This window comes from Archocentrus centrarchus, chromosome 1, assembly GCF_007364275.1.
Source record: "Archocentrus centrarchus isolate MPI-CPG fArcCen1 chromosome 1, fArcCen1, whole genome shotgun sequence".
Classification (NCBI taxonomy): Eukaryota; Metazoa; Chordata; class Actinopteri; order Cichliformes; family Cichlidae; genus Archocentrus; species Archocentrus centrarchus.
The window spans coordinates 20,079,289-20,093,308 of NC_044346.1; the positions used below are offsets into that span (position 1 = coordinate 20,079,289).

Below are 14,020 nucleotides of genomic sequence, written 5' to 3' on the forward strand. Positions count from 1 at the left end.
CTTCCTTGCTTCAATTTCCAGAAGCTGCTGATTCTCGTGTGCATTGCACGACCATTTACTTACAGCAGGGGTTCTCTGAGTTCTGATGACAAGTGCCAATTTAGGAAATCCACATATGACTGAGAACCACACAGGAAAATTACATCCTGTATTTCAAACATTTATCATTTGTGATGCATCTGTTCAGAGAATGATGATTTATGTTGGTAGTTGTCATTTTTATAATTGTTTACACTCTTATTCATTAGCGATGTGGTATGTGGTATTATGGGCCACACAAAAGGTTACCAAGGACCACCACTGCAGCTGCAGGCCACACATTGAGTAGCCTGGATTTACAATAACCCTCTAAATCATGTGATAATGGCAAATTGGTGTTATAAGGCTTTTTTTTTTCTCTGCATGAATTGAAATTGCTCTATGCTGCTTCCTCAGGGTGAATGGTCCAATTTTCCCCGATGACACCCCGTCAGGAGGCGAAATGGACTCACACAAGTTTTTCAGGCTCAAGCCATCGAAGCTCACCAACGGCTGCTTCGTGGCCAGACTGTCCCGTCAGGTGAGACACCGGGGAGGAGAGAGTGTGAGACGTGGAGGCTGACGACAAAAGTGTGAAAAGAGTAGAGGACAGGGTTGTGTTTGGAAACTGAGGGGGAACGAAGATTTTGTGGCATGTGTGCATGAGTGTTTACGCGCGCGTGTGTGTGTGTGTGTGTGTGTGTGTGTGTGTGTGTGTGTGTGTGTGTGTGTGTGTGTGTGTGCGTGTGTGTGTGTGTGATTGCTTTGCAACAAGACCTTCCAGTAGTGCTGAGGCTGCACTTCTTTACTGTCTGTCTGCTGGGAGGTCAGTCAGCTCTGCTAGTATCCGCACACACACACACACACGCAGACACATATATATACTGTAGATAGGTAGGAGTGTGTGTGTGTGTGTAGACCATTGCTCTGTGAAAACACTGCAGCATTATTCCAATATTCCATAAAGAAAAAAAGAGACAAGTTAAAGATGAAATGCGCCTGAGCCCGTGAAACATTTCAGTACTCCGGAGTCAAGACGAATGGATAATTCTGTGTTGTTCTTTCAGCCCCCCCCCCCCCCCCAACCCTTCCAGCCTTGTTGCATCACCTCATTGCTCCATCTATTTGCCCCCTCCCTCTGCTTGCCTCTTGCTGCACTCATAAAAAGAAGAAAAAATACAACAGGAGGAGCTGAGACGCTGCTCCTTTAACCTGCAGCTGGAAAAATGCTGCAGTGAGGTTTATACGATGGCAACAAAAACTGTTCCATCATGTTGAGTTTATAAAGGCTCGCGCATTTTTATAAAATACATTTATATGATATTTAATATGTGCCTACTCTAAGATTGATGCTTTTAATCTATTATCAAAGCTTTTGATAATAGATTTTTCCAAAATTTGCTACAGCTGTGATACAGATATAAATGCTAAACGTTCAAGCTGGAAAACAAATGAGGGAAAGATGAAGAAGCGTCTCGGAAGCTAAGAGATGAAACAGCAAATGAAAGTTTAGAAGGTGTCAAAGAAAGAGCAGGAAATTTGAGATCTGTAGGATGACTTCATGAAGGCAGAAACAAACACTGTACCAGAGCACTACACACTACAAACATATTTGTGTAGTCTGTAAACTCAAGCACTGCATGCTGTAGGACAAATGAGGCTGAGAAGTACAGCATACACCACCTGTGTGCTCCTTACTGCACTTCTTGTAGGTACTTCTCAGTGTGAACAAACTAATGCTTTCAAGCAGCAGGTATAAGCAGAGATGCAGTGATTTGAAACATTGCCAGAGGATCACTGCACATTAAAAGAAAAAACAATAAAAAAAAAATAAACAAGGATTTCGAGCACCTTCTGCGCTCCATTTGTGATGAAAGACGACATAAAAGGAATCATTCTTAAATTGTTCTTTGCTCCTGGATTTATCCCACACACACACAAAGACAGTCTAGCAAAATGTGGTTGGTTAACCAGTGGCATAAATAAGATAAATATAATAAAGTTGAGGTGATTGACATGCAGGAAAGGATTTAGTTTATATGTTTTCATGCAGTTTTATGTCCACAGAATGTTTTGCCGCTTAGGGCGGTTGAATAATTTCTAATGCAAATTCTCTAATCTTTCTAACACAAATGGGCACGCAGGGACAGACACTGCTGTCCTGTCCAGCTCAGCGCAGTAATTTAAAATCTAATGATCACATCTAATTGTATCGACATTCACTACAGTGACTAAAATAACCTCAGAGCTGCGGCTGCAGATTTTTGGTACACTGACGCTGCTGAGATGTCTCACTGGTGTCCAGACACACAGAAAGGAAGGCACAAGAGCTCATCCTCATAGACGAGGGGACGAACTGTGTCTGTTCCACATGGGGGAGGTTTTCAAGCTTTCTTCCATTTAAAAAGAAATGTGGGATTTATTAATGACTCAAAGTAAATAAAATGTTGGTGTAAGAAGACTGCATACAATGAATATAATACTAAGACCCAGGCTCAAAGCTCTGTGTGGTTATCAGTGCTGTTTTGGTCTAATAGCTGAATAACAATGAATCTGATGGGAAGGTTTTGAGTTTTGGAACCATGAATAGTGGTCACATTTTCATGACCATTAATCAAGATGATAGCCAAGATGTTTCGGTCTGGACCAAGGTGGCAGACCAACAATCTTGTCACTGAGACTAAAAGTAGACATTTTCATTCGTGATGCATCAGCCTGAAACCTGAAATATTTTATCCATTAAATACGTCTGACGGGCTGTAATCATTCACAGCTCTCTCCGGTAAACTGCAGTGTTCTGCATTTTACCACCATATTGGCAGCACAATTAAAGTTCTGAGGCTTATAAATGACTCAAAGTATATAATGCTGTCAAAGTAAGAAAAATGGAAAACTATGCAGACGGAGATTAAACTCTCAGGAGCGAAAGGCATTTGCAATATTTTAAGCAGGGAAAAACATTCAGCTTTCATAAGAGAAGAGAAAGTAAATGATGATTCAGACAGACGGTGACAGAAGAAGACAGACAGGGAAGGCTCAGCAGAATTTAATGGGATTCCTTCTGTTTCTGCACTGCAGATGAAGACGCCCTTTCACTTATGTCTATATAATACTCAGACTGTAACAATGGCGCACAGTGAATCTACAGTCATGTGAAAAACGGTTTGCGTGGGACTCGCTGCAGTCCCATTAAAACCTGAGTATGCCTTTACTGCTTCCACAGGAATTAAGAAGTAGCAGCCATGTGTTGATAATCAAATGCACTAGATTAATGATCATCAGCATGTGTGTGTGTGTGTGTGTGTACCTCTATAAAAGCAGACATTATGGCATTTTGCTGGTCTGAAGCATTCAGGTGTGTGTGGATGTCTCAGCAAATTCATCCCAATGCCAAAACTGTGCAATGCCAAAAAAAAAAACCCTAAGAGCTACAAATGGTTAAATGTTCAAGTTAATGACAGTTAGAAAAAGAATGAACAAGTATGACTTGTTTGGAAAGGCTGCCAGGGGAACGCCTCTTCTCTCTAGAAGGAACATGGCAGCACAGCTTGTGTTTGCGAAATTGCATCTGAACAAGCCACAAGACTTCTGGGACAATGTGTTTTGGAGAGACAAGACCAAAGTGAAGATGAATAAAACAGCATATCAAGACAAACACCTCAGCTACTGTTTTCTCACATGGGCACAGAGGGGAAAGGATAAGTGTCTGCAGACCGTTAGCATCATGGTGCCTTTCAGATTTGATCCCTTATTTGCTGCCATGCTGCTGTGTTAAAAACTTCTCCCCTTCCTCTGCAGGTTCACTTCATGGCTGTAGCTCATTTACACACCATTGTGCTTTGGTTGTGTAGATCTCCTTAGTGCTAGGTTTCCCCTGAGATCAGTGGTTTTAATGTGTTGCAGCTTCACATTAAATCTTTAAACTGCTCTTGCTTCTTCAGGCGGATCCCACTAAGGTAGAAACGGTCCAAGATGTGCTGGCAAGGGCGGTGGCAAAGGGCCTCCTGGGCGGAATGATTCCTGAACAATCAAAACCTGCTAAAAAGGGGAAAAGAAAGAAGAATCGAGTAGCATCAGCCACCAGCAAACATTCATCCCGCTCCAGTCTCGACAGGGAGACGGGAGGGGAGCTGGTAAATGGACGAGATCCATTCACACCTTCAGAAGATGAAGAAGAGAAAGGTGAGGAAGACTCCAGAGATGGTGAAGAGGAGGAGGAAAAGGTGGGCGAAAAGGAGGATGATAAAGAGAAAAAGGGAGAAAAGAAGAGGAAGGGGCATAAAGGGCGTAAGCAAAAGAGGCATGCAAAACAAAGCAAGAGGACTGCCGTCTCCACGGATGAACCTAAAGGCCACAAGGAAACAAACAAGAAACAAACAAAGAAAAAAGTCAGCCAGTCACATATCAAGAGGCGTCAGATGAAAAATAAACCCAGACGAATACCTCGACTTACACTGGCTTTAATATCCTCTGCAAAACCCTCCAACCTCTTGTCTCCAATCACAGCTCTGGCACACAGGATGAGCATCAATCCAGCGTTTAAATCACAGCAGACATTACTCAGCTCCCCGTCTCCTGCTGGAAAACATCCTTCACCTGCTCTTCCTGCTATACCCACTCCCCACACAGCCTCCAAGAGACAAAACACACAGCCTGAAAGAGCAGAGGAAGTATTGACGGATGCAGCTAAACCAGTGAGAGCGGTGGTCAGAGCAGAAAATGAGAGGCTGCCACCGATTTCCTCCATCTCCTCCAACTCTCTGCGCAGCAAGAGTGGCAGTTCTCTCTACCGGCCTCCGTCTGGGACCTCCAACTCGCCACTCGGCAATATGTCTACGTGCTCATCCTCAATCTCTCTGCCTGGATTATAAAAAAAAGAAAAGAATGTAGGCTCACTGATATCATTAAAATTACAGGAATGTACTAACACTACATTAAGTGCTTTTAAATTATTATAATAAAGATTTCTTTAAATTATTTTGTATGTTGTCATATTTGTTTTTCTGATTAACTAGATGCTAAAATGTACTAAAATCACAAACTGTATATAAAAGACCAACATAATCACCATGACTACTGGTTTAAAACTGCAATTTTAATCCTTTTTGAGCATCCATAGGCAAAATGGGTCAATTGCATAGATACACCTGCTAATTAGTGCTGAATAATTCACAAATAAATTACTAGAATGTCAAAAGTAGAACACAGACTTCTTGGAGCTACAATTAACTACATAACTGCAATTGTTAGATAATTCCATTAAAAATGCCCCATAAGGCATCAACACCACAAACAAATCAATAGGTACAGTTCAGACCTGATTGGTACCCGTCTAACATAACTTTCAGCCTTGGGGATTAACTTGCATTTTTGCAGATCCCACCAAGTGTTCATTCGAGGAACTGCAGCTACAAGATGGAACAAAAGCTTTTAGTGCAGTTACGAACTGTATATAATACATATATCAGGCCAGCACAGTGGTGCAGTGGTTAGCACTGTTGCCTCACAGCAAGAAGGTCCCGAGTTTGAATCCACCAGTTTATATGTTCTCCCCGTGTTTGCGTGGGGTCTCTCCAAGTACTCCCCCTACATTCCAGTTAGTGAGTTTAGGTTAATTGGGGATCAGTGTGAATGGTTGTCTCCATGTATTAGCCCTGCGGCAGACTGGGGACCTGTCCGGGGTGTACCCTGCCACTTGGCCTATGACAACTGGGATAGGCTCCAGCCCCCTGCGACCCTGAATTGGATAAGTGGAAGAAGAGGGATGGATCATTACAGGAGATGGTTACTGAGACGGTTTAGTGCATTTGCTGTAGGCAGAGTGGTCAAACTGGTCCAGAATAGTAGAGAAATTTGGGATATTCTGCATCATACTTTAGTAAATCAAAAGAACATCATGAACTAATCTAAGATCCCATCTCTTTCTCTCTCTGTGGATCTTTACTAATGGAGTTACTAATTAAAGGGTCCAAGGACATTAACAATGCAGAGGAGCATTTTTAAAATGGCCATGGTCCTTTCTTTCAGTCAAATATGCCAAATTAGTCTTTATGGTCCTGTCCAGCAGTTTATAACCTGCAAGTCAGCTTCACAGTGGGACGGGCAGTTTCAGATAAACTGGGGCCAAAAGGCCGAGTACTGAACCAAACTCTGTGCAATTCTAATTTTTGCCTTTTTTTTTCCTCCAGTAAAATAATTCACGTCATCTCCAACAAGCCTAAAAAAAATGGTATCCCATGAGAATAATTAATTCTTAATAACTCATGAGCCACAGACTGTTGGGACTCCGTGATTAAAACCAAGAGATTAATCACAAAAATAATCAGTCGCCACAGACAGACACACATCGGTTTTATAATGCTGTTTATTCTCACAATTGGTTACATTGATAAAGTGTACAAATCAGTGAGCAGTAAACGGAAGCAGACACATCCATCAGTGGGAAATGGTGTGTGTGTGTTTGTTGTTTCTGTGCAAGACTCTCAGAGATGCAAGGAGTCCACTGCTGCTACAATCTTCCTCCTCATCCTCTCATCAACGGTTCAGACGAGCAGTGGACTCCCAGCTCTCAGTACACTGTACAAGGTGAAGATATAATCCTTTATCTGCTATTTTCTGCAAAGCGGAGCTTGTTGTAGCGTTGTGACTCGACCAGGGACTGAGACGATGACAGTCAGGAAACTTTACTTGCCCCAACTAATAAAATCAGTATATACCTTTTATAAAATAGAATAAATAAAATAAAAAATATTTCTGTTCAATACATACAGTATCTCTTTCAACCATCCCAGAGCATGCAAGGCTTTTCATGACTTTCCATTTCTCCAGATCAAAAGAATGCATAGATAATTGCTAAGTTAAATTCGGCATCAACTTAACGGACAGCGGTGAAATTTCCAATCGCCCCTCTGTTCAGCATTTGCTCTCGCATTTTTCTTATCTACAATGTATATCAGTATTTTACACTTTGGCCATTTGGTGAGTTTTCCCCCCAAAAAAGGCATTTCATTAAGAAAATAAGAGGGAAATAAAGACATTCAAAAAAGAAAAATTAGCTTATAACAATGATTAATGCCAAATGTTACATTAAATGGGTATTATGTACACAAAGGTTTTGTCATCTCATTCACATTTCAGCATCCTTGCGACAGAAGAGGGTGACACGGCTGAAGAAATCTGTTTCTTTATGTTTCCTGTGGAGCCCTCACGAGGTGCAAGACGACGTCACACAAGACAGAAATCACTGTGGGGGGAAGACACACAGCAAAGGGCCTCGAGTCAGAGTCGAACCCGGGCCGCAGCATTTAGTTATGCAGCATATGGTCGCCTGCTCAAGCTGTGAGCCAAACTGTCGCCTGATTTGAGTTGTAACCACAACTTTCGTCTCTGTGATATTAGATATTTGCATCATTACTCAAAGATTCGGCTGCTCCCTTTTTCACCAAAGCAGGTAGCTTCACGTTTTTTTTTTTTAAACCACCAGATTTCCTTCCTGACACAATCCCAAAGTGATCTGTCTGCTCCTGGGATTGAACTTGTCGATTTTAAAAAGATGAATGTAATTTGGTTTTGCATGGTAATCTGTGAGTATTTAAATTTTAGTTAAAGTTAAAAAAAAAAAAAGGAAATTTTGGATTTTAGCCTGGTTCACACATGCTGCGTCACATATCAGCAAGAACTAGTAAAACCATTTCACACAGACGTGCATAAAAGCAGCTCCTCCTGCTAACCAGGAGAAGTCAGAGGCGACGCTACTCCTGGCAAAAAGTTCACACCCTCAGCAGAGAATGATCCACGATGATGGCATGGAATAAGGAAACTGTTTTTATTACAGCACAGACCTTGTTAGTTCCAGTATTACTAATCAGGTACACAATGAAATATGTACCATCATACTGCAGCAGGCTGAACTAGAAACACAGATCACATTTGTGCTTTTCAGTTTCCATGCGGGAGAGGACAGAGCTCTGATGTAGCAGCATCGTCTACGAAACAAATTGGGGAGTAAATCCAAAGCTTGACGGGCTGTTTACCAAATGGCCACTTACCACAGTATCAGTCTGCTGCCCCACACCCAGGAGGGGAGATATGTTTAGGATTTTAGGTGAAAGATAGAACTTTATTACCAAAAAAAAAAATCCAGGCTTGTCAGATACGTGATAATAAGGAGCTAGCAGTGTGAAACTGAGAAACTGGACAAAACAGACACGGAGCAAGCAATTTTGTTACACTGATGAAATCAGACGCACAGCGAGAAAGGAAACAGAAGACGTGTTCAGCTTAACGCAATCCTGGACAGATCCCAGCCCATTAAAGTCCTGTTTCTCTGCTTGGCTTTCCTCTAGAAAATATCCACGGCTAAAGAGAAAATTGTCCTCTCTCTTTCTCACCTCACAGTTCACAGATATCAACTGTGGACCAAAAAAACAAAATAAAAATATCATCACAACCATGCCCAGGTATAAAAACACATTCCTCATGTCTTCTTTCTCTGCTTGTTCTTATGCCACCTATCCTCTTTATTAGTGTAAATGAAGTCTGATGACAGATACTGAGGTGGGATTTAAATGAACAATCAGTCACACTTCCTCCCACATGTGTATCAAAGAGCAGCAGCATGCTGAAGTCTCCTGTGTTTGGAGCAGCACTGTACTGGTTAACGGGAGAGCAGGGAAGCAGAGGAGAGAGGGTCAGCATCGTCTGCCCCCGTCTCTTCCTCCGTTATGGCTATCGTCTGTCATTTCCCCGAGGGATGAGAAAAGGATAAAGACGTAAACAGGAAATGCGTGAAGGATGTTTCAGGTGAAAGGTCACCACTCGTTCAGACCCTCGTGGGCTGTCTCTTGCACAGTTGATGAGAAACACAGAATAAGACGGGATAAACAATTGGTGTGACTTCTGATCTCTCACCCCTTGAGTCTCTGAAAGCAGCAGCAGTGTATTGATATTGTATAGAATGATTCACATTTAGATAAAAACTTCATGCAGGGTCAAGTGGTTGGAGGGTGTAGACTGAAACAAATCTCTCTTTAGTCGGCAGCAGGTCCCTTCTTTCTTCCAATCATTGTCTACTGATATGAAACTCGGACATGATGGCTCCTTCCTTTCATCTGTTTAATGTTACGGTCTACTGAGGACGATGAGCAAGAGCGCTCCGAGGAGGGGGGTAAAAGCCACAGAAGGACAACCAGGTGGATGACGGGGAGTGTGGCCAGGTGTGGAAGGTCATGCTGTCAGCACAGGCACAGACACAAATGCTTGAAGCGCATGGCGAGATCAGCTGTTTGGCAGCAGCACACAGGAGCACTTCCTACTACTTCAGTTTCTGCCCTTTTCTCCTCCGCTGCTTTGAGCTGAGGGGAATGAGACGTACTTCTATGTACACTATCACCTTCATGACCATCACTCGGGCATTCCTCTTCTGATGTGGGACTGGCGCCTTTATTCTTCTCACTTATTAGAAGGAAACAGACTTAAATTGCCACTCAAGAGCCGATCAACTCTTGAGGTGAAATTCCAATTTGCTTCCAAAACAGTGTAGGAGTCATGACAGGTTACCCCCCCCCCCCCCCCCCCCCAAACCCTGGGGTTTTGCTGTGTTTCCATGGCTACTGGGGTCTGCGGTGGTGACGGGTTTTGGCAGCGATTCGTCAAGTTACCATGGTGACTTGCGGCTGTGGTAGAGAGCCGGCAGCATTTCAGCATGGTTACTGCGGCAATTCTGTGACGGGTCTCTTCTGTTTGAGGGTGTCAATGAGAGACAGGACGCCTCGCTTCACGCTGGTCGAGACCCGACGGGACACCGAGTCGCCGGCAGGTGATGAGCCGCAGGCCTTCTGGGAGGGAGGTCGAGCCACCAAACACTTCTGATACCGCAGCTGAGAGAGAGCGAGAGAGAGAGAGAGGTGCACTGTAAATAATGGAGAGTTACAGCTGCTGAGTATACAACTCTGTGTGTGTGTGTGTGTGTGTGTGTGTGTGTGTGTGTGTGTGTGTGTGTGTGTGTGTGTGTGTGTGTGTGTGTGTGTGTGTGTGTGTGTGTGTGTGTGTGGTCCAGTCGCTGCTAACACTGTGGGGACCTGAACCTGTTTATATGTTGTGGGGACATGTTTTCTTTATAGGGATGAAAAAGCAAATCCATCACCAATTAACAAAAGGTGAAGATGCAGGTCTGCTAGTAAACAATGCAAGTCAAACATTCATTGTACTTATAGGACTGTTTTGAAAGTAATTTGATGTTTTGCCTTTATAATTTTTTTGTTTCTACTCAATCATCTGTGAAGCATGTTGAAACTGCATGAAAGCTGCTATGTACAAATAAAGTTCAATTAAAGTAAATGTCCTCTGAAGTCACAAATACACAACTCTGTGTGTGGGTGTGTGTGTGTGGCAAGTTGACCGCACCAGTCAGACTGCACCTCTGCCAGATGTGATCAATAGTAATGACTAATGATTCTTGTCACCATGCATCACTGTGTGTGTGCGTGTGTGTGTTGTTTCTCCATATATCCAAAGTTTTGATGTGTGATCAATAGTGCAGCCAACAGTCAACCAATCCTGTAACTCACACAGTAGAGGAGGGCAGAGTGGGGCAGAGGGGGGAGGTGGGGGGAGTAACCTCCACTAATGGGCTGCATCACAGCACAAACACCACAGATGGGATTCTGGGTTGCGATTACAGGACATTATAATGATGAAATGGAAACACTGTAAAGGTATTATGGCTTTAACACAATTGTTCACACACACAGTGCATCCAGAGCAGAAAACACTGCTGTATGTAATCGAGAGCATTCACCATTTAAACAGAAAATCTATAGTGGATCATTTGCAAGGGCGTCCTCCTTAAAACACACTGTAATTTAACCTTAGGTAGTTTCTCTTGATTTGAATGCATGTTTTACAACAAGAGTGCTTTGACAGCAGAGCACAGCGTACTGGTTAGACCATCTTTCAAGAAATGAACAATCAAACCCAAACTACACTACTGCCAAGGACATCCACCTTCAGGGAGAGAGGCTCCGTGCCTGTCTGTAAAACCTCTGCATCAGCAGAGTCTGCATTAATGTCAACTGGAAATAAAGAGCTTATGAAGTTCTTTTGTTTTTTTTTTTTTATTTAAGAAGTATTTGAGTGTAATCAAGAGCTTAGTGATTTAATTCAGCTACAGACAAAAAAAGCAAAGGGCTCAGTGTTTCTCTTTTTAGAAATGCGATGCATGGCATTTACCCATTTATAGTTCTTTTTATTCTAACTCTTAATCCACGTACAGACCATAGTGACGAATTTGAGCTCGTGTGACTCACCATACAAGCTGCCTGTACAGCCTCGGACACACTCCCAGCGTTGGGTTCGCACCAGAAGACGTGACAGTCGAAACGATGGCCGCCAGCGTCCATGATGAAGGCAAACGTGTGCACGTCATGCCCAACGCCCATGAAAGACAGGAAACGGACGCGACACTCTACCAGCACTTCCTCTTCATCCTGCTCAGAAACACCAGTGTGTTAGAACAGCCAAAAAGTCAACAACACACAGAGGTACAATTCCATTTGATTTTTAGGCATTAAGAGGTTTTGAAGAGATCACGAGGACGTGCAAATCGGACATCAGCGCTTTGTTCAAGCACCTACAAACACTGAAGCAGAAGGGCTGTCAGCGCCTCGCTGTTCAAGCTGCACAGTCATTTCTTCAGACAGAAAAAAATAAATATGAAATTTTATGTCACACACTGACCGTCAGACTTTACCAGCAGCAACAAGAGTGGAGTTTCTGTGGGAGCTATGATCCATTGATCAGGTCAGCAGCTTGTCGCCTTTATTAGCTGACAATATCAATAAATTCTTCTCAGTCCAGAATGCAAGTTGTGTGTTTTTCAGCATTTCTGTAGTCTAACACATTAAAATCACCAGTGAGCTGTGGACCGTTATGGATTTTTATATTTAGAGTGTCTTTCTGGTGCGGTCTGAAAAGGTTGTGCTCAGTGGAGCCTTTCCTGGAGAGCAATCTCTCTCATTTGTGTCTGTGGAGGTCAGGAGGCCAGTCGGGGGTCTTTTACAAATTTTAGGAAAATATTAAAAGGAAGAGTTGTTCTGGCCTTATGGGAATTGGAGAGTATAAGGAGAACTAAATTTTAACAATAAGAATGTGAGAAAAAAGGAGTCAACACTAATCACTGATCTTTATGTAAATTTGTTGGGTTAATGCGTTTGGGTAACACTTTTTATAGGCCTTTTCCCAGCAAAATACATTTCACACCATTTGCTGCTGCACAAACTGATTAGGTTCTCTACACATCAAGCCATCTTTGGGCGCTCTGTTATCAGTCATGTTTGACATCCTGTTTCTTTTATAGCTGGTGAGAACAGTAGAAAGATGACGAGATGAAGTTGTGGGTAATGATGTGTTCACATCAAACATGAAGCAAAGTTTCGCACAGTGTGATTACATACATTGGGGGACACCAACAGAAGCAAACCCACATTTGCACAAAGTAAAATAGTTCAAACTCTAGCGAAAAATTTGCTTCATGCTGCATCATGAAAACCCATCAGCTGGGGTTCTCCCACAGACAGGATGCCACCAACGCTGTTTGAATGCAGCTGGGGCTGTAAGGTTTAAAAAACACAAAAAAACCACAAAAAAATCAAAAATAAGTAGAGGACTTGGAGAAAAGTGTGCGAAATCACAAAACCAGCCAGTAAGGTATGATAATACGTCACTAGCTTGTTCCCAGATATCAGTTGTAGTCCTCCTTGTCCCATTATGGCTTAAATTTGCTTTTGTTCTGGTCCTACGAACAGCTTTGCAGACCATACTCTGTGTTATTGCTGTTTCCTGTCACCAGGGGGCAGTGTAATAATAAACAGCCTGTGAGCTACTCTTATCTGTGCTGATGCTGGTCCTTCAGCCAGTCCTGGAGAAGACTGGCTGAAGAACCAACACATAACATCAGTGACTGAAGACACTGTTTGTGCTTTTCATGTTTTTTGCACTTCTCTGAAGGCCACAGCCAATCAGCATTCCACCTACATATGGCGTCATCCACGTTGAGCCATGTCCTGTTGGTTTCTGGAAGACTGCATATGCATAGGTTGCACATCCCTTTGCATTAGCTCTGTGTAAACACATACTGCACTGTGGATGCAAAGATGGTACTAAAAATCAAGCATCGGGGTGAATATGAATTCAATTCAATTACATTTTATTAATATAGCGCCAAATCACAACAAACAGTCGCCTCAAGGCGCTTTATATTGTAAGGTAAAGACCCGCGCAAGTAACCCAAGGTAAACCTTTGCTTCGTGTTTGGTGTGAATGCACCGTAACAGCTCAACAACAACAACAACAGGTGTGACTGACCTTATCTTTGCTGATGGTGACCGTAGCATCCGCCACATTGAGGGCCACTGGAGTCCAGTCCGCTTTGTTGGAAGAACCAATCAGACTGTCTATAGCTCCATTCAGTATATCCATGCCTGATGTATTTGAATTTGAATTAAATTAAAAAATAGATTCAGAATCAACATTAACATCTCATCATAGTGTGCATTAGTAGTGTGTGTGTGTGTCACCAACCTATCGGTCTGGCCACAGGCATCATCCCAAGGTAGAGCACCTGAAACTTCTGAACCAGCTCTGTCTTTGGTGTGGGGAACTCTGCTGAGGAGAATTCAACACACATTCTAAGAGGTGCTCATAAGTAGAAATACTACATTATGCTGAAAGGCACTGCATTATTACAGTATTATTACAGAGTGATCACAGTTAAATATTTGAACTAGTGTCTTCAAAGTCTTGCTACCATTATAAATAAAAGATGTTAAATATTTTAGGCAGGATTACTGCTGGAAAAATGTCACAGTAGTCTATAAACACACATTCACATGTTTTCTCATGTTTTAAAATTTAATGGCAGCAACCACAGCGATTTGATTTGAGAGGCACAGGAATTAGTTCAGCACAGCCAACGTTGCCTCTTTCAGAAAGAGTGACAGGCAAC

At 42.6% G+C, this 14,020-nt stretch overlaps 2 protein-coding genes across 2 annotated transcripts in view; one reads left to right on the top strand and one right to left on the bottom strand.

Moving 5' to 3' along the window:
• The window catches only part of LOC115778841 (putative methyltransferase NSUN7), a 37,145-nt gene extending 32,256 nt beyond the window's left edge, over positions 1–4,889 (top strand). The window contains exons 12-13 of the mRNA XM_030727196.1: positions 436–559; positions 3,960–4,889. Coding sequence (XP_030583056.1) covers positions 436–559; positions 3,960–4,889 — 1,054 coding nt within the window. The remainder of the gene's footprint in view (positions 1–435; positions 560–3,959) is intronic.
• Positions 4,890–6,370: 1,481 nt separating this feature from the next.
• The window catches only part of LOC115778833 (amyloid-beta A4 precursor protein-binding family B member 2), a 55,750-nt gene continuing 48,100 nt past the window's right edge, over positions 6,371–14,020 (bottom strand). The window contains 4 exon segments of the mRNA XM_030727188.1: positions 6,371–9,896; positions 11,325–11,504; positions 13,381–13,496; positions 13,597–13,680. Of these exon segments, the coding sequence (XP_030583048.1) occupies positions 9,726–9,896; positions 11,325–11,504; positions 13,381–13,496; positions 13,597–13,680 (551 nt within the window). The 3' untranslated portion in view covers positions 6,371–9,725.